Raw genomic sequence first — 20,542 nt, 5'->3', positions numbered from 1 at the left:
AGGAAAATATGTTTCTGGTGTCTGTGCAAAATGTATGATTTGTAGGCCTGTGATTACAGTGAATGAGAAGGGGTTTCCCCACCTGCAGAGCACAGGGCCAGCTGAGAAAGATGATGGGCAATGATTTGTACTTATATCATGGCCATAAAAAATCTCATTTACAACATAGGGCTCTGTCAAAGTACAAAACTGCTTTGAGAAACAAAGCGCTCACCTGTGTGTCTGGTTCTGTGTGTGTCAGCATTGTGTTAGGTAATGCCCAAAAGTCCCATAAAAAGCTCAAATGGGATGAGTGGTCAGGAGCACTTAGCAAGACAATTATGGGGAAGGGTTCACAACTAGCCATAAGAGTTAGAATTTAATGGCATTTAGGAATTTGATCATCATAGTTAAGAGTTTTCTGGTTCTTATCTGTGTGATTTAATTTTATTCTCAACTCTCTTGGGAGTCTTTACTGTTTGCTTTCCTGACTTTTTTTCTCTACATCTTTCTGTTGCTCTCAAGTTTCTCTGTCTGTCTCTCCTGCTGTCTCTTTGTGTCTGTCTCTCTCAAAAGAGGCGTCTAGTGTGTGTTAGCCGTTCCGCACCCTTAATTAATCATTAGAACTCAACCAGACCCACAAACTGCCAACTTTATACATTACAGTAGCACAATTGTCAGTAGAGAGAAGGACAGATGGACTGCAGTGGTACACGCACATGTTTTAGAAAGGTAGAGAGAGGGGAAGAGACGATGCCCTTTTGCACGTAATGTTTCTGCAAGTTATAAGTAACTTAGCCTACTCTGAACGCTGCTTTGTCGGTGAGTCGACTCGCACATCACTAATGTGTGGTGCTGCCGCTGGTTTTCCCATTCTCACAGACGTTGGCTCTGTGACGGAAGGATCTGTGACTACCTCTGCGCCGGCAGCAGAGGTAGATCCTTCCCACCATTCTGTCTTCATACCTTTCAAAAAAAAAGGCAGGGTGTAATAAAGGCGAAACTGCCCCTTAACAAAAAGGTAGTGTAAAAGAGGCTTATCTCTCTCCCTCTTCTTGCTTCTCCAGCAGTTGGAGAAAACCCTAAACTGCGCAGCACAGACCTCAGACAGGGTTCAGCAGCAGGTTATAGACCCCCTCAGGGCTCCCCTACATTCGACAAGCGGTAGCTTCCATGAGGCTTCTCTGACTGGAAGTAGATTACCCTGTGGAGAGCATGAGGTTGGATTGTGGGAGAGGATGAGAATGGACACAAGATGAAAGAGCATAACCACTCCTTGTAGAAATAGTTGTATCTATCTAGAATACAGTTTCCCAGGTGTAGACAGGAAGCAAAATGAAAGTAGGGTTTTGGATACATTTAAAGACCCAGTGCATCAGTGCGATAGCTGAGTTCTAATCTGTTATTGAAAGCTCAATTCATTAAAGTAAATTCTTCAGGAAAACACAAAGTCAAAATGATAATGTTTAATTTTTTAATTGGCCATGAGTATAATGAGAATAATGAGTCATTGCCATATACTGTACATGCATCATGGGTCATTTTTGTGTGTTGCAGGTACTTATATGAGCGAATAGATGGGCGTGTTCGTGGGAACATGCGACAGGCAGCTATCGACCGCTTCAGTAAGCCTGACTCAGAGCGCTTCGTTTTCCTCCTGTGCACAAGAGCCGGTGGCCTGGGAATCAACCTCACGGCAGCAGACACCTGCATCATATTTGACTCAGACTGGAACCCGCAGAACGACCTGCAGGTACGACACAACCACATACCGACTCACACAGCCGTAGATGCAAAACACTGTTGTAGATGTGTGCCATCAATGTGAAGGTATTAGAGAATGTTTGTATTCATTATTCGCATTGTTATCTCTTGTCTGACATCTGCTCATGTAAACACCCGCCAACAAGACTCACCACCAAATAAAAAGGGCTTTACACTGTGTCCAATCAAGAACAAGTGCTAATTTACCTAAATCATTCACATTACCATCATTTAAGATCAGTTGGCATTTGAGTCAAACTAAACATATCAACACAAAAGCTTATTTTGCATTTGTCTCTGTCCCCCCCCCCCACAGGCACAGGCTCGCTGCCATCGGATCGGTCAGAACAAGGCAGTGAAGGTGTACCGTCTGATCACCAGGAACTCGTACGAGCGAGAAATGTTTGATCGCGCTAGCCTCAAGCTGGGCCTGGACAAAGCTGTGCTGCAGAGCATGAGTGGTCGAGATAACAGCCTGGGAGGAGGCGCTGGGGGTGGGGTGAGTTTGAGAATTGTCCAAATGGGCTGGAATAGAAATGGGAAATTAAATCATTTAGTCATATAAATTACAGTTGAGTTAATTTTCTGAGAAAGGTCTTTGTTTTCAGACAGTGATGGTGATGAAAACCATCCAGTTCACAAGCTGACCTCGACTAGAAATGACATTTTTCAGTTCAACTATCTCATCATCAAATTATTACACAAATGAGCAAAACACAGGAAAGAGTCAATGTGGCACTGTGCTAATCATACGGCATTGTTTATATAGTTTTTTTGTTGTGACAGAAAAATTACCTCGACTTACCCACTAAACTCTTTTTTTCTATTCTATTTTTTAAATTAAAATTGGACCTTAAGTACTCATTTAACAGTCAACACAATTACACACACATTTCTCGCACTCACTCCCTTTGACTCTCTTGTTGTCATAGTGTGACAAAAGATTTCTTCCAAATGTCTCTTCAGCAATAGTGAAAGTCAACATTTTCTGATATCCAATGTGTCCTGAATGACATCAGAGGAACACTATAACAGATGGCAGACAACAAGACGGCAAGCAACAAAAAAGAACTCTTCACAAACCCTAGAACTTGGAGCTCACTCAACTTGAAGTGTAACCGAGCCTGTTAGAGTCTAATCTCATTGTGAGGGAGTGTGTCAACAGTGTGTGAAGTGTGTAGGTGGATGTTTTGCTGCAGTTGGTGTCCTCTGAGAATTATCAGAAGTTTAAGGAGGTTGAGCTATTAGCAGGTCTTCACATCTGGTCTGACTGATGTTATGGCTTTAATAATCCAAAATGATTGACTGTGTGTTGTGTTTTTAACTGGATTTTAGAACATTTTAATGTTTTGCATGTAATATTTTCCATTTTGCACCTTTCTATATTTTGTTTGGCCTTAATAATTTGTTGGTATTAGTTGTATATCTCTTCTAAATGTCCATTTCGTTTCATGAACTTCTCAGGCAGTGCAGCAGCTGTCTAAGAAGGAGATTGAGGATCTGCTACGCAAAGGTGCATACGGGGCCATCATGGAAGAGGAGGATGAAGGGGCCAAATTCTGTGAGGAAGACATCGATCAGATCCTCCAGCGCAGGACAAAGACCATCACCATCGAGTCTGAGGGACGAGGATCCACCTTTGCTAAGGTGAATGAAATGGATAAGTCAGACTGCTCTAAATGTATCAACTGTCTTTACCCAGTCCTCAACAAGTTATAGGTGGCCACATTTAACATATGACAGGTCAACGGGTGTTTTTGTACATCAGACAGGTAATGGCAAATATGACTGGGATTTGATATGATTCTATTGTCTTCTTTCAGGCCAGTTTTGTGGCATCTGGAAATCGCACAGACATCTCTCTGGATGACCCCAATTTCTGGGACAAATGGGCCAAAAAGGCTGATATTGATATGGAGATGGCCAACGGCAGAGTATGTACTTCACCACAAATAATACAATATAGAGGGCATAATTATGACCTTTCTCACAAAAATGTGTTGCATTTTACAAAGATGTAATAGCTGGACAATCCAGTAGGGTTGCAGCCTTTCTTTGTGTTATAGACCTAGAAATCCAGTTGCTGACATTTTGTCCGCCCTCCATCCCCTCGCTACAGAATAGCTTGGTGATCGACACTCCTCGTGTCAGAAAGCAGACGAGGCCATTCAGTGCCACCAAGGATGAGTTGGCAGAGCTTTCAGAGGGCAACAGCGACAGTGACGACACCAAACCTAAGCTCCGACGAAACCACGACCGCCTCAACAGCTATGGACGCACAGAGTGTTTCAGAGTAGAGAAGAACCTCCTTGTTTATGGGTGAGATGATTAAAATAGTCACTAAACCATAGAAGCTGTGTTGATCTTGTCCATAGATAATACTGAACTGGACACATACATTTACATATCTGTCCTAACAATGCCACTAATGCCAGTTACATACAAATGAACAGGGTCGTTATCATGTACAAGTTTCACAATAAAAGTGTCCTCCATGTAACATCTTGACAAGTGGTACTTTTAATCTGAGTCCACCCCTTTTGGCTTTTGCTTTCCAGCTGGGGCCGTTGGAAGGATATTCTTAACCATGGGAGGTTTAAGAAGCAGCTGACAGAGAGAGATGTGGAGTCCATCTGCAGGGCCCTACTGTCTTACTGCCTGGTCCATTACCGTGGAGATGACAAAATCAAAAGCTTCATGTGGGACCTGATTGCCCCTACTGAGGACGGACGCACCAAGGAGCTGCAGAATCACCTGGGTGAGTCTCGGGTCTTCCAGCCTATAGTTAACTGGCTTTATAACAACAGATCCTGGCACATGTAGAGATGTAATTTCCTACACTGCAACTATGACTGAACCTCCTCTTGTTGCACCAGGTTTGTCTGCTCCAGTCCCTCGGGGCAGAAAGGGTAAGAAGATGAAGACCCAGTCCAGCTCTTTTGACATCCACAAAGCCGAGTGGCTTAGGAAGCACAACCCAGAGCACATGCTTCAGGATGATGGCTACAAGAAACACCTCAAACACCACTGCAACAAGTAGGTGTTTCCCTATTCCACTTAATGTTGTTCATGCAACATTTTACAAGCTGACACTTTAAGCCAGTTCAGTTTACATCAAGTAAAACACTAAATTAGATTGTATTCCTACGCCGCTTACAGAAATCAGCTGTATATACGTATTCAGTAGTAGTAACCACAAAATATTATTGACTCTAAAATAGTGTTATATTTTATATGAAAGAGGCAGTTGTAATATCTAACTTATTCTCTTCTATCAGTTTATTTTTAACACAATAAAGCCTTAGTGTTTGACAAAATACAATTTAAACTACATTTTTTAACTGTGGCACCTCCAAGCCACAGTATTTAGGAGACACTAAAGCATCTATTGGAGCAGACAGTCGAATGATTAATTAATGGACATGCATCACATTGATACAAGCTTACTAATATGATTCTTAATGAGGCTTTATCCCAGCTAATTGCCGTCATAGATCTCTCTTATTTACAGACAGAGGGGCAAAGATGGATGCTATCAAAACATGGGCGGCTGAGATGTAAAGCCAAATAGATGGCCTCTTCTTTTTAAAAGAGGGGCTTGTGGGCTTTGGCCGCACACCGCTGCGGCTTCCATAGAAAGTTCTCCATTGTTTCTCGGTCCAGTTGTGCTGAATCCAGGGATTGTCTGATATGCGACACGCCAGGCAAATGGGGACACAGTCAGCAGGGTTTGCTGACTTCTGCGTTTTCACTCCGAGGACCTGGAATGTGACTGGTGGGGGTGGGGTGGGGGGGTTCACTGGCCTCCTTAACAGGACTGTTAATGTAGGGCTTCTACACAGGATTCGAAAACTATAAGCAGTAGTGGGAAATTATTTCTGGCAGTTTCCAAAAGTCTTGATAAAGTGTGAAAGACCAACTCATCAGAAAATCAGATCACCATTGATTCTTGTTCCTCAGGCAGTTTGCGTGTGCTTCTTACTGCATACTTTAGTAAAGATGTGAATCATTTACTGCTTTGACACAGAGGACACAATTTTTGAGAAATCCATGGGTGTTTGCTTGTGTGTTTTGAATCAGAATTTAATCTGCGACAGTGTCTTCCTGTTACACTGGTTTTTGTTGAATTGTTTTCTGTGAGCAGATCATGAGGGATTCTTTTCATGCCACTCATGCCATGCATACTTGGCTTATTTGCTTCTGAAAAACTGTGTATGACTGTGCTAAGATCCTCTGCAGCCTCTCTGAGTAAACCATATCTCACACACACACACACACACACACACACACACACACACACACACACACACACACACACACACACACAGACTGATGAAGGGCTTAGAGTGATGAAGGGCTGTGCTGACAGGCAGAGGAAGCAGCAGCTGCCTGGGTGGGTCCAGTCACACAGGAGGACGAAGGGTGGAGGAAAAAAAGGGAGGAAGTTCAAGATTTAGATTTACCAGAGCTACAAGTCGAGACCGGTCAACACAGACATCCATCACTCCGACAGACTGACAGACCCGGGAGCCTTACAGTTTTTCTTGTCCTGTTAGCAAATCGGGGAAGGCTGAATTACAGTGTAAAAAAGATTGAATGCATGCTGTATTTCAGAGCAGCAATCCACAACTCTTTCAGTGCTCTTGAAAGAGCAGCAGTGTAGAGAAGACATGGCAGGAGAAGAGGCCACAGGTGTACATGATGTGAGAGCGATTTGTGGGTGCAAATACAAGGAAGTAAAAAGCGTTTTGTCGTTCTTATTCTTATTTATGGAACTTTTCAGTGTTAAGATATCAGTAGTCTGGCAACAGGTGTTAAAAATTAAGAGCTGGATGTGTCAATTTGGCTGATTCCTAAATGTCACTGCTTATTTGGCCACTGGAGAATACTGTATCCTCGGAGATGTACCCATTCTGTAAATAGTAATTGTAGGACATTTAATAATTCCACAGTAATGGCAATTCCCCACAGAGAATTTTGCTCTTGTGCCAGAAATCCTTAAAACCTCTGTGACGCATTTTTCCAACAGCCAGCATTACACGATGGAATTTAAAATCATTTTGTGCTCAGACAAAAATGATTACACAGAATGCTTCTAATCTACATTAAGCAAAATCTCAAGGCATGCCAGAAATTAAGCCTGGCACACCAGCGCACCACAGTTCCCACCACTTCACCGTATCTTCGCTCAAAGCCTGCTGGCTGTGATGTGTGATCATGCATCACAGAGCTAATGTCTCTCCTGTGAGTCAGCCTCTCGCTACCTTGTCAGCCTCGACTTCCCAGCCTTCATCTACTGCCAGAGCACGATCACATGACGACTGGAGAGAGACTGCTGTCTGTTCATTCAGTCTTCGGAGCCTGGCTGTTGAGCCGCCCATAACTCTTTGTGATATATACATTAACGTCTACTTCAGTGAAACTATAACTCGCCAATCTAATTGTTCAGTGTACGCCAGTTCTTTGGAAGGTCTGTACAGCTAATGTTTTAAAGCTGTGTAAAAAAATTCTTAAGCAAAATCCGACCGTACTGGCAAACGTATAAAACATACATTTGTTAGTGTATACTGCTTTTGTGAAATGATAGGACGGGGACTAGATTGTACAATTTTAGGATTGCAGTTGAATTTCTCACATCTCACTCATTTGCATTGTGTTCAAGGTCGCTGCATGTATGTGTGTTGGTTCTGCTCGCTCAGCGTTTGTGAGTGGTCAGGGCTTTGTTGTGACCAGTGGGTTTCTCTGTGCAGGGTGCTGCTCAGGGTCAGAATGCTCTACTACCTGAAACAAGAGGTGATAGGAAGCCAGGCTCAGAGGGTGCTAGACGGCGTGGATTCCAGGTGAGCAGACGTTACTTTACCTTACATAACATTTCATGCCCTATGTTTTTTTTTCATTTAGATTTTTTTTCTATAACTTTGACTGCTTGATACTCCTGAAACACAATCACTATTTGCAACAACTTTAATACAGTAGATGGTACCTTAACACTCCTAGTGTGGTTGTAGAATTCCTTGCCTGCCCAGATAATGGAATAGATGGACCCATGATATCAGAGGAAGGTCAGACGGATTTAGCAGCTTTAATACAACACTATACACCCAGGCAGAGTTGTCTGTTGGCAACAACAGAGTTTCCATGTCAAGGTGGAACAGCTGCCTCATAGATTTTTCTCCTTGAGTGGCAAGTGTGGTCATTAGCATATGGTATCAACCTGTTGAAGGAGGAAGTAACTGATCAGCCAAATGAATAAGAAGGTTGTAGAGCTCCACCTACTGGTGATAGATGGGCATGCTTGATTTCTTCTGATATCTATTATACAGCCAGCACTGTTGAACATTTTTGATCAAAACTTCTGTTAACTTTCTGTGGCGATTTACTCGTTAAAGGAGGGTTTTATTGTTTCACAATTTTCATTTTGTTGTTTCATAATAAAAGCTCTTCATAGGGAGCTTTATTTTGGGCCTCCTTAACAGTTAGAAGTGTTTGCATTAACATTAAAAGTCAGTAAATGAATTGAATCAATAAAGATCCCCCCCCCCCCCCCCCCCCCCCCCTTCCTCTTCCACTTCCTCTTTAGTGAGATAAAGATCTGGGTGCCAGACCCTGACCATTCAGAGCTGCCAGCCTTGTGGTGGGATGCCATCTCTGACAAGTGTCTGCTGCTGGGTGTCTATAAGCATGGTAAGAAACAGATTATTTTATTTAATAAGTCAATCCAAACGAGGGATGTTGAAATTAAACTCAGCTAGTCTATAATGTACTCTCAAAGCATATTTTCACGTCAGTACCTGACACGAAACAGGTTACTATAAAACAATCCCAGTATTTCAAGGTTTTTGAAGACTAATTTAAAAAAATAATAAATTAAAACATTATTTTAACTGATCATTTTGGCTTATGATACCATGTGATTGTGGGAAATCATCCATTTTGTGTATAATGCCTGGTCCCTATCTCAGAGTTTCCACACATTATCCTTTGCTAACTTTTGTATTTGCTTATTCTCCTGTGACTCCCAGGTTATGAGAAGTACAACACTCTCCGTGCAGACCCTACCCTGTGCTTCCTAGAACGGGTGGGACGACCAGATGAGAAGGCCATCGCTGCCGAACAGAGAGGCAACGATTTCATGGATGGGTCGGTACAACATTATGTGGCCTTTTGTTTTCACGGTTTAAGTTTCGGAAAGAAAAAAAATATATGCATGTGTCAGCTAGGTTGTTAACTGAACTTTGTCTGTGATTAGGGATGTGGATGACCCAGAGTACAAACCTGCTCCAGCCCTGCTGAAGGACGATATGGAGGTAAGGCAAAGTGAACCAAAGGTGCATGTTGGTCCTCTGATAAAGCATATTAATCTGACGGGTCCCCTCTATGTATTTGAGCTCATTTGTGAATAATTGTAAAATCTGTCACAGTCTGGTAACCTTATATTGATCGAGTGTGTTTTTTCCTGTAATAAACACACTGACTTCTCATGCAGGATGACGCCTCTTCTCCTGGAGACTTGGTTGTCACTGACAATGCCGGAGGTGAGCATTAAATGCTTGTAATCCACAGTGGATTATCATTACCACAATGATTAAACATAGTCTTCCTATAGACAGGAGAATACTGGAAAAGTTTTGAAATTTAAAGTTATGATGAAAATGAAACATGAACCACATGCTTCCTACTATTTCATGTTCTTTTTACTGTATATTACTCTGATCCAGATGCACTTCCAGTGACAGAAGGTCAAACTTCCTACTGGCCCTCACCCTCAGTGCTGACAGCCAGGTTAAGGCGACTGATCACAGCATCTCAGCGCTACACCAAGAGCCGACAGATCCTCCAGATCCACCAGACTCAGACTCCGTCTCCATCAGCCATGATACTGTCTGCTCCGCTCTGTCCGCTACCCCCCACACTCAACGACACCCTCAACCCCAAAATGGTTGCTAAGATTGAACGACAACAAAGGTCAGAAAACAGACTGGGTCGATGCTGAGCAATAAAATGCATCCTGGAAGTTTTGATAAGTGACAAAGTATATTGAAGAATATTGTGTATGAAAATTGTTACTACATGGTCAATTTTTCACTCTCCTCAGATGGACCAGGCGAGAAGAGGCTGACTTCTATCGTGTGGTCTCCACCTTTGGTGTTGTTTTCGACCCAAACCTTGGTCGGTTCGACTGGACCAAGTTCAGGGCCATGGCTCGGCTTCACAAGAAGACTGATGAGAGCCTGCAGAAATACCTGTGTGCTTTTACCGCCATGTGCCGAAGGGTGTGCCGTCTACCACCCAAAGAAGGAGGTCAGAAGTCACCTTGCTTATTCCCACATGTACACACACAGATAATCAGTCAGTCAATCTTTATTTACACACACCTTAAGTGAAGAAGTCTGAACACTCAGAAAATCTTGACTTTTTTTTAAGCAACAGATATTTTGATATTTGAATGTTTGAATGACAAGTTAGAGTATGGTGGTGCGTGAAAAATAGCTTAAACACTTTTCTCAAGATGATCAGTAAAATCACTTCAGGTTACTGCAGTGTGTCCTAAACTCATTCCTGGCAGTATATTGTTTTATTCTAGATTGAGTTCTGTAGCACCTTAATAAACAAGCTGGCTAAGCAGTGCTGAGGTAGAGGGACAGATAAGGTTAATCATTTGTAGAAAAGCAAACAATGTGATGTTAAAACCCCAGGCACCAACAAGTCCTTGGGTTGTACCTGTAGAGTGGCCTATATTTCCTCTCATACACTCACACCAACCTCTTCAATTTTGTTCCAGACTCTGCGGTGGACCCGTCTCTGACCATCCAGCCCATCACAGAGGAGCGAGCGTCCCGTACACTGTACAGAGTAGAGTTGCTTCGCCAGGTGAGGGAACAAGTGCTTCGCCATCAGTTACTCTATGAGCGCCTGCCGCTGTGCCAGATGAGCTCTGACTTGCCTGTCTGGTGGGAGGCCGGTAACCATGACCGTGACCTGCTAATTGGAGCTGCTAAGCATGGCGTCAGCCGCACAGATTACCACATTCTGAGAGATCCTGAGCTCAGCTTCATGGCTGCCCAACGCAACTACAGCCAAACAAAAACTGCACAGCAGCAATCGCGCACATCCACCCCGCTTCTACACCCTCAGTGCCAGGCCACCAGCTCAGTGTTGACAGGCTCTCCAATGCCCCCACCAGCTCAGAGAGACGCAGAGCTCAGTGGGATTGTACCCAAAGTGGAACCAGCCTCAGAGGAGGAGGAGGGCCGTGAGAAGCAAGGGGAGAGTTGGAGCCCTTCTCGAGCACCAGCTACTCCCACAGGTCTGGAGGAAAAGCCGGTGTTTGATGCGAGGGATAAAGAGAAACAGATGGTGGCGGCACGAACAAAACCCCTCACACCCAACTCCTCTGAGAGGAAACCTAAGAAGGCCAGCAAGAGGAGCCGCAGGGAGGCTAGGCGTGGCTCCGAGTCCGACTCAGATGGCTCGTCCTCAAGCTCTTCATCGCGCTCCTCTTCCACCTCTTCATCATCCTCTTCTTCCTCATCACATTCCGGGTCAAGCTCCTCCTCCTCCTCATCGTCTTGCTCCTCTGGCTCTTCATCATCATCGTCCTCCTCATCTTCCTCTGATGACAGTGAAAGTGAGGGAGAGGAAGGGAAGAAGAAAGGTGAGTACCTCAAACCTGAACTCTTTCTACTGTTATGTGTAGGTTACAACTGAAATATTTAATATTTTGTTTGGAGCAATTACATATTTCACTGATTTCCTAACCAGCTTGATTGTCTAAATTAAATAAACTATCTCAATTAGTTTTTTTCTTCGGTTGTGATGCTCTTTGGCCCAGTGGCTCTAGAGGGCAGTGTTCATTAAAAATAGTTATACAAATATGTCCAAGAATTGTGCACACTTAAAAGGTTTAGTGAGTGTCTATAATGTCTGTCTCTGTGTCCTGTGACATTCTCAGTGCCTGCAGCTACAATTGTAAAGGGCTTTGATGAGGACAGCGTTGCATCTCTGAGCACTATGCAGGATGAAACCCAAGACACCCATGCATCCGAGAACGGCATCGCCAACAATTCCTCACATCCTTTCCAGGGAGGAGGGTACATGCTTGCTGCATCCTACTGGCCAAAGGTGAACTACTGTACATGTTAGCAATCCAATCACTGTTACCGATACATAACACTGCATGACTTATAAAACATCAAATTAAGTATTTCTCTCTTATTAGTTTTATTGATGAAAGTCAAAAAAACAAATTAACATTGAAACTTGCAGAATAGCTGTGGGAAGAAAGGAAGTCAAACTGATAAAAGAGTTTGAGTGTGCTGATTGTCTTTGCTGTTTATTTAGGATCGCGTAATCATCAACCGCCTCGACAGCATCTGCCAGGCAGTGCTAAAGGGCAAGTGGCCGGGAACACGTCGGGTGTACGAGCCTGGAGGTGCAGTGGCCTCCTTCTACACCACCAAGCTGCTGGACAACGCCAACAGCCTGTGCGAGGACCCCTCGGCCTCACCACAGGGGTCAAAGGTGACCAAGCATGTTGCAGAAAACAAGGAATTCTCAGTAAAACTCAACGATGTATGTTTATTTCTCCCTTTTTCCCCTCCTCCCTCCGCTTCGCCCTAATCGTAGGACCCTACCACTTCCGCTGCCATGACCGGTGCTAGCTGCCGTGTTCAGCATGTTTCTCTGGTTTTTCTTCTCCTTTCCTTTGGGTATGATTAGTGGTTTTGACTGCCTGGCAGGAGGAGAGATTAATTTAATAGCAGCCTTCCTCTCTTTTCCCACACACTCAATTTGAATTGGGCTCGTAGGCTGTGATTACATGAGCACAAATCACTCAGTCATGAGAATATAATAAGGTTCAGTTTGAAGCCTCTCTAGACTGAAGGGGTCTTGCTTATAATCTGATTGAAACGGAGACCTTGGCTGTGGGTGTTCTCTAATATATTTTTAGGCAATGTGGCTATTAACTTGGCAAGCCTTTGACTTGCTTCAATTTAATCCTTGCTTTTGTGTTGCTTTTTGATAAGGATCTTTTCTTCAAATGTATGGTTTTTACCATCACAGACCCTCAGACACCTGCTGCTTGTTAATCTTTTTTATGCTGATAGCAGCTATTTCTTTGGCATGGCTTCCCACTACAGTTCAAACTATGAACAGACTTTACCCACTGCCCTACCAGCTATTACCCTCTGTGTGTCCATATGTCCCAATACTACTAACAAGAAAGTACCTGATAAATATTTTCTTTTATTGTAAAAAATTCTTATAAAATGTGATAATTTATTACATTAATTGTAAATCAACATACTAACCAGGATATAACTTTCATTGTGAATATGAAAAATAACCCAAGACAAATTAACTTCTTAAATCAGTGGAGGCAGAGAACTCTCCCAAAACAGTCTGAGAAGGAGGAAAATAAAATAAAAATAAATGTTCTCCTTGTTTATAACTCTGCATGTTTTTCCTTTAACTATAAATCTTGCTATTTGTATCCAACACCTTTGTTTGTCTGTATAGCAGGAGGGAGGTCTGAAGTTGACCTTCCAAAAACAAGGTCTACCTCTGAAGAGGCCCCTGGAGTCAGAGGAGGGCCCACAGGCCCAGCAGCAGTACCTGGCCCGGCTTCATGAACTGCAGAGTGCCTCAGACACAGGCCTGGCTGACATCACCAAGCCTCAGTGCAGCTTCCAAACGGGTGTGTTCAATTTAAGTACAGAAAATACCTGAAGACCTGTGCATTCAGAATGTGTTGAGAGAGGCTATCCTTTTCCCATACTACCACTAGATGGCAGTATAGTTTTTTTGACAGACACTAGCCATCTTCTGCATCTTCTAGAAAATGTGTGTTCAGTTTGAAATATATCATCTTAAAAAACAGTAACTGGAGGTGAAATTCCTAAAGAGCCAATTTAATTCTGAAAATGATTTCCCCCCAAATTTAGGACATTTTCCTGTATCTCAACGCTTCGCCATTACACTTAAAATTAGGCAACAGTAGTTCACGGCTAACAGGGTGCTTCTTCTGCAGCGCCACCAGGTCTTAGTGGTCAGATGAGGCCAAATGGAGTACTGGATGGCCAGCCAGTAGTTAAGAGACGGAGGGGAAGGAGGAAGAATGTGGAGGGGATGGACCTGCTCTTCATGAACAGGAGTAGAGTCCCTGCTGTCCCTGATCAAGTAAGCAGTTATCTTAGGAGCTTGTGTGCCATAATGCATGCTTCTGATACCACAGAGCCTTTGGTGCTTGTAGTTATTTGTACAGGTGAAAGTGTATAAATAATTGTGAAAGTTATTGTTCGCCGAAGTGTGCTGTATATATTGAAATGTAATGTAAAACACTGTCTTGTGCTCACGTATCTCCAGGTGCCTCCAGGGTGGGGTGGTATTGGCCAGGTGGGCATGGCTGTTGCACCAGTGCCGGGCTTTAGCCAGAGCTCCAGTCAGGTCCCCGCGGACACTGACAGCAGGGTACCCGTCATCAACCTCAAAGATGGCACCCGGCTTGCTGGAGACGACGCTCCCACAAGGAAAGATCTAGAACAGTGGCTAATAGAGCACCCCGGCTTTGTTGCAGACACAGGGGCCTTCATCCCTGTGAGTCCATTTGTTTCCATAATGTACAAGATTTATGCTTATGTCATAGGTAAATCCTCACAATCAGTTAAAATTTTGTTGAAGTTTAATGCTCCCAGATAGTTGAAGATTTAATTAAATTAATATCCTGTACAGAATATGGCATTCCTATAAATGCACCCACAGGTGCACAGTTTGATCTTGCAAAACATTGTAAACTGTATCTAGGTTTTGCAGAAAAGTCACCGGCGTCATTTTCTGTCAAAATTACATGTTTCTCCATTTCATGCACAGGGGGTAAATAAGATGCAAATGCAGTTCCACTTCCAGGATGGTCGGCCCAAGCAGAAGAGGCACCGCTGCAGGAACCCCAACAAGATTGATGTGAACAGCCTGACAGGAGAGGAAAGGGTCCAGATCATCAACAGGAGAAATGCACGGAAGGTGTGTTTGTTTGTGGTACTGTATGAAGGCGTGAGAATGTCCTCAAACAAATACTAAAAAATAAGCTCCTTAATCATTTTTGACAGACTGTTGAAAGGAAGTGATATTTACGGGCAGTGCCATTTATGTACCTCAGAGGACTGCATGTTTCCTACATGTAAAATATGCATCTTGCCTGTTGTGCAGTTCAGTTCATGTTGTCTGTAATCTTTCCTGTAGGTCGGTGGAGCCTTTGCTCCTCCTCTGAAGGATCTGTGTCGGTTTCTTCAGGAGAACCCAGAGTACGGAGTCCCCCCTGAATGGGCTGATGTTGTCAAACAGTCGGTGAGTCACAAAGTAACACATCCATCAGATCAAAACTTTCACTTGGACTCTGTTACATTAAGAAAGACCATTTTTAACAGTGTTGATATAGATTCAGTTCATTAGGTTCTCAGAGCAAAACCTAACACAACTCCTTAGCAACAAATCCTTTCATGAAGGTCGTGACCTGTTTTATGGAATTGTGGATACATTGTGAAAGCTGCAGTTGAGAAATGGGATTCAAGAACTGGTTTCAGTTGAGAAGCACCACATTGGAATCTGAATTGTATGCCTCTGAGCTTATGCATTCTTCTCATCAATGCCGCCATGTTTTTCTGACAATTGCGCATTGCAAAACCATGACATAAAACTGATGCTTCTACGCTGTTAATGACAGAGCGCAAGTAACAGTGTAAAGCGTGGCTTCATCAGTAAAGCTTGCATTGTCTGTAAAATTATATTTTCAAGTAAGGCTGGAAAACGCCAGCAAAATGCTGAAACATATTTCTATGCAACATGGGCTTAAAATCTAGGAATCCCATGCATTTGACACTCTAGACACTAGGGATGGAACGGTTCAAACAAATCCACTGTTCGGTTCATATCATGGTTTTGGGGTCACGGCTTTCGGTTCGGTTTGGTTGTTTTTTTCTATTTCTTGTAGATTCTAAAAATACCATGTATCAGATGTATAGCCTAATAATTCGATTATTTTTATTCAGATATTCTGCATGTACGCGTTTATTTATATATTTGGCAAAAGGGTGAACAATTGTTTGCCTTCTAGGTAAGAATATTAAGTTTTCTTTCACTAAAATACACACAAACAGCAATCACTGAACTGACTGAAATAGGCTACATCAGGGTTATTCAATTCATTTGGAATTGAGGCCGGTTGAAGAAAATGATCCACAATGAGGGGCTTCACATTAATGGATATTGTTAAACAATACAGTATATTGTCTTTATTTTATCAATATAAATATTAGTCATGAACTCAAAGTGCAATAAGCTTGTCAAAAACAATCCTTGTTAAATGAACAAACCTTTGAACCAGAGGTTTTCACTCAATTATTGGATTAAAGTACAAGTTTGAGGCTCTTGTCCTTTACTTGAGTATTTTATTTACATGCTACTTCATACTTCTGCTCCACTACAAATCAGTGGAAATATTCTACTTTTTACTCCACTGCATTTATCTGATTACTTCAGTAACTAGTTACTTTACCAGGCTTACAAGCACATATGACACATTAGTTTATTCTTCCAAAACATTAGTTTATTCATGGACTGACAAAAATGTACGTAACATAAATGCAGAGTAGCATGATTTTTCTGAAAATGCCTTATTAACTTACTGTATACTCTTTACACACCAATATGGCTGCAGAGTAAATTCAGGCTTCACAGTGACAGAAACTAAAACTTCTCTGTCCGTTCTCTGGTGGACTGGTGGTTTTCTGTGTCAACCTTTTTTCTTTCAGAGTAGAAAGAGACATTGATGTGGTAATTTAACAACAGATTTAACCACAGAAACAAACAAACAGAGCGGAGCTTAGCGAGCTGTTGCCAAGAGGATTCAGAAACCCACGAAGAAGAGTGTAGCGGGAGCGTGCATAGCGTTGTGGTCACGCGCCTACAGGGAGCGCATAGAGCAAGTCTCCCAGCACGCGAGACTTGACGCTCTGAGACAGATACGAGAGAAGACAGCGGTCATGAAGACTTACGCTAAGTTACACCTCATAAACCGAACGGTAAACACGTGTACCGAACCGTGACAAGCGTACCGAACGGGACGGATTTTTTTAATAAACCGTTCCACCCCTACTAGACACTCATCCATACTATGTCCAGACTCGCATAACAAAACAGTTGCTTTAATACTGAAATACTGTGTAGGGCTACCTTTTTACACACAGAAAAGGGAATTCATAACAAATCTGGCCGATAAGCAGAATCAACACTGGCATTGGTATCAAGATCTTATCAAGTCTCATCTCTACTGCAGTTTGTGGTGCTGTTGATACTGATGGTATTTATACACTGATGGTGTTTGAGGATGTAGGATTAGTTGCATGGCTGTTGTGTACCAAATAAACAAGCAATGAATATGTGCATGTTTACCCCACTGTTATTACTAGCTAAGCTGTGTAAAACTGCTAACTCTGCATGTACCTTCCACATTTCCTCCAGGGTTACCTCCCAGAGAGCATGTTTGACAGGATCCTGACAGGACCCATTGTACCTGAGGAGGTGAGCCGGCGTGGACGTCGACCTAAGAATCCTCTGGCGAAGGCAGTGGCAGCAGCAGCAGCTGCAGCAGCGCCCAACCCAGCGGCCTCCGGCCTGGGTCTGAACCCCCTGCTGGCCAACGGCCTCCTCTCTGGAATGGACCTGAGCAGCTTACAGGCCTTCCAGCAAAACCTCCAGAGCTTACAGTCCATGCAGCTCACCGCAGGCCTGATGGGGTTGCCGTCCGACACCAGCAACCTGGCAGCAAGTAACTTAGCTGCCATGTTTCCCATGATGCTGTCTGGTATGGCTGGATTTCCAAACCTGCTTGGCATGAGCAGCTTGCTTGGGAAGCCTGCTCAGGAGGGCACAGGAGGCTCTGAGGAGAAGACAAAGGGAACTGCCAGCGGTGTAACAGGAGAGCCGTCGGCCTCTAAAGCCCCCTCACACACCTCAGACACCAAAGGAGAAAGGACAGAGGGCTTGAACACGACTCCTTCCTCCACTTCCAGCTCCACTTCCTCTGCCACCGCCCCACAAAGTGCTTCAGCTGCCTCTGCAGCATCCGGTCACCCACTGTCTCTTAACCCCTTGTTACTCTCCAGTATGCTTTACCCAGGGATGCTTCTCACTCCAGGCCTTAACCTACCTGTGTCTGCCGCACAGCCGCAGAGCTCAAACAGTGACTCCACCCTTCCTCCTGCTCGTCCTCTTGCACCTGCAGTCTCTGAGTCATCGCCACAGGAGATAGCTCTGCTAGCAGCAGGGAGGGATGGAGAGGAGGATGACGAGGCATTAGAAGATGACGACGACGATGAAGAGGAGGACTCGGCAGAACAAAAAGAGAACAGTGGTCCTGACGGTTCGGGGAAAGCTGAGTCATCTTCATCAGAGTCTGGGAGTTCCTCTTCATCAGATGATTCAGACTCCAGTGATTAGGACTGATGCTATGAATATATAATTATAAATTTATTTATGTATCGCTAGAAATGTATACATATATTCACATATATATGGATTTTCCAGCACTTATGTTGCGATTTCTTTACATGTAAATACAAAAACTAACTAAAATGTTGTGTAATAAAGACTACAAAAACCTTTAAAAAAACAGGAAAAACTGACTTAAAAGGAACTGAAATAAAATTTCAGTGTTCACAAGGTACAGTCTTGTTTTGAGACATTTTGCATGTCAGACTTTAGTAGATTTCTGAACTCTGTGAACTTGTACCACAATTATGTACAATTGCAACAAAAAACGGCATTATTGTAATTATGTCAGGATTTAATTTTATTAAAAAAGTGAAACTACATCAACATGCTCGTTGAGCTGTACTATTAATATATTTTGATGGTTGGGGGGTTACACTTGACAAACACTTTGGTTTCTCTTGTAAATAGCCGGTACTTTTACAGGTCCGTTGACACTTATGCTTTGCAGGTCATACGTTGGATATGTCAGCAATAATTTGGGCAGCTAATGAATGTCACTGAAGCTGTAGATCCCCTGTCTGCCATGTTCCACCCCAGTGCACAAATCACGCAGCCTCATAGCTTCATATCACGTCAAGTTCATTTCTGCATTAGTTTTCATTCAATAACGTGAAGCTCACGCATTAAAAAAAACAAAACACTTTTTTGAAGTATTATCATAATTAAATATTCTTTCTTTGAAGGTTTCATTTTTCACAGTGATATCCAACTTGAGAAACTCCTCATTTTCCCCATCACCTTACAAACATGTCCAAGGCGCACTTTAGCTACTCACAGTAGGCATGTAACACGTTCACTTGCACATCTGTTGATTTTGACTCTGGCGTCAGAGTCTTATAAACTGTGGGGACAGAAAAAAACCTTTTACTGTGTGCCAAAAACTGCCCTTTGACCCTTTGAGGTTGTGACTTGTGGTCAGGATTATTAATGACATTGATTATATTTCTACAACCCCGACTGCATCTTACCTCAACTGTGCTAGATGGATTGGCTTCACTGTGCGGATCTACATGTGCATGGGTGTGTTTTCTTGCTGTCCATGTGCATACTGTCCTTGTTTCTGCTGGAACGTTTGTGTCAGAGGCCATTTTTTCTTTTTCTTTTTTCAGAGCTTCCACTGTGTTGTTTTCTTTGGCTGGACTCCTCACCTGGTATCTCCTGCTTCCATAACTTTCCACTCTGAATGTTGTTTACTAAGGAAGGGGCCTTGCAAAGCTTCGACCAGTAGAAGGCTACTGCTATTACAAGTGTCTTTGAACCTTCAAACACATCCCATTAGAAATTTGGATGAATGGTTCTTGAGATTCTGTGTGCATGTCTACCAAAGTCTTACACAATATACAAGGCGCAAGCACAAAACGGTTCAAATCCTCGCTAAAATTGTAGTAATTGTCTTTGAGTATTACTTTTAACACAGTGCAAGACGGGTTTGCTTCAGGAAGGGCTAAATAATAGCAGCTTGTGGTACTGGGAGATTGCATTTTGGTTGTGTGTGATTCACTTTGTCTCCACTCTCTTCTGTTGATGAATGGAGCTTCAGCTAGATGTAGAAGTGCTCTTATCCTGTACCTCACATTCTCATTCAGCTTCTGTCTGGCAAACAAACTGCTCAGATCTGTGCTCGGTGTCCATGCGCATTTTGTTCATCGTTCCCGCACATGTTCATATTCAGCTGTAACCAGGATACACATAAACACTGGATTTCTCGAGCCGAAGTACCTTTTTTGTAATTTTCTCTTGGCACAACAGTGCTCTAGGACTGCTGTTACACAGTGGACTGTTAGATACACGTTTCAAAATGATTTCTGAGGTGAGGCTTCTGTTTGGACTGGGTACAACAGAGCCCCACTGAATTATCTCAGTCTGTTTAGTCCTTGAGTATTGCTGTAGCATTGTTTTGTAATGGGTGAAACCGTGAGCAGCACCGGAGTCTGAAAACAAAGACTGAAGAAAAGTATTGATTTCTAATGTTGCTTTAAAGTGATTTCCTTGCTGTATGTCCTTGTATGCTTCTTATATACAGTACATATATACAGTATATAGAACTCGTCATGGGTTTAGCTTGCAATGCAATCGCTTTTTTTTTTATTATTACTAACAGTACAGTATTTTTCTATGTCTGAGCAATGAACTTAAACATGCCACTGTCATTTTGTATATCTGCACCTCTGCTCTCTTTAAACTTGTAGTGCCCTTATGCAAACACCCAACCATTGCTACTTCTGCTGTAGGTGATTGACGACTTCACTTT

At 43.0% G+C, this 20,542-nt stretch overlaps 1 protein-coding gene across 5 annotated transcripts in view; it reads left to right on the top strand.

The window, feature by feature from the left end:
* The window catches only part of chd9 (chromodomain helicase DNA binding protein 9), a 70,997-nt gene extending 52,386 nt beyond the window's left edge, over positions 1–18,611 (top strand). For 2 of the 5 annotated variants that reach the window (XM_083912814.1, XM_083912818.1), the window contains 23 exons: positions 1,537–1,732; positions 2,060–2,242; positions 3,208–3,390; positions 3,567–3,677; positions 3,863–4,062; positions 4,302–4,501; positions 4,620–4,779; positions 7,494–7,583; positions 8,324–8,427; positions 8,766–8,883; positions 8,993–9,050; positions 9,230–9,278; positions 9,462–9,708; positions 9,839–10,044; positions 10,526–11,398; positions 11,696–11,865; positions 12,085–12,315; positions 13,264–13,456; positions 13,775–13,923; positions 14,110–14,340; positions 14,614–14,763; positions 14,983–15,087; positions 17,260–18,611. In XM_083912814.1, the coding sequence (XP_083768940.1) occupies positions 1,537–1,732; positions 2,060–2,242; positions 3,208–3,390; positions 3,567–3,677; positions 3,863–4,062; positions 4,302–4,501; positions 4,620–4,779; positions 7,494–7,583; positions 8,324–8,427; positions 8,766–8,883; positions 8,993–9,050; positions 9,230–9,278; positions 9,462–9,708; positions 9,839–10,044; positions 10,526–11,398; positions 11,696–11,865; positions 12,085–12,315; positions 13,264–13,456; positions 13,775–13,923; positions 14,110–14,340; positions 14,614–14,763; positions 14,983–15,087; positions 17,260–18,237 (5,185 nt within the window). In that variant the 3' untranslated portion in view covers positions 18,238–18,611. The remainder of the gene's footprint in view (positions 1–1,536; positions 1,733–2,059; positions 2,243–3,207; positions 3,391–3,566; positions 3,678–3,862; positions 4,063–4,301; positions 4,502–4,619; positions 4,780–7,493; positions 7,584–8,323; positions 8,428–8,765; positions 8,884–8,992; positions 9,051–9,229; positions 9,279–9,461; positions 9,709–9,838; positions 10,045–10,525; positions 11,399–11,695; positions 11,866–12,084; positions 12,316–13,263; positions 13,457–13,774; positions 13,924–14,109; positions 14,341–14,613; positions 14,764–14,982; positions 15,088–17,259) is intronic. The other 3 variants (XM_083912817.1, XM_083912816.1, XM_083912815.1) reach the window with 3 other exon arrangements.
* The last annotated feature ends 1,931 nt before the right edge of the window (positions 18,612–20,542 follow it).

This window comes from Echiichthys vipera (assembly GCF_963691815.1).
Source record: "Echiichthys vipera genome assembly, chromosome: 1".
NCBI lineage: Eukaryota > Metazoa > Chordata > Actinopteri > Perciformes > Trachinidae > Echiichthys > Echiichthys vipera.
The sequence above is the reverse complement of the archived record's forward strand: the minus strand, read 5'-3'. Positions and strand labels throughout refer to the sequence as shown.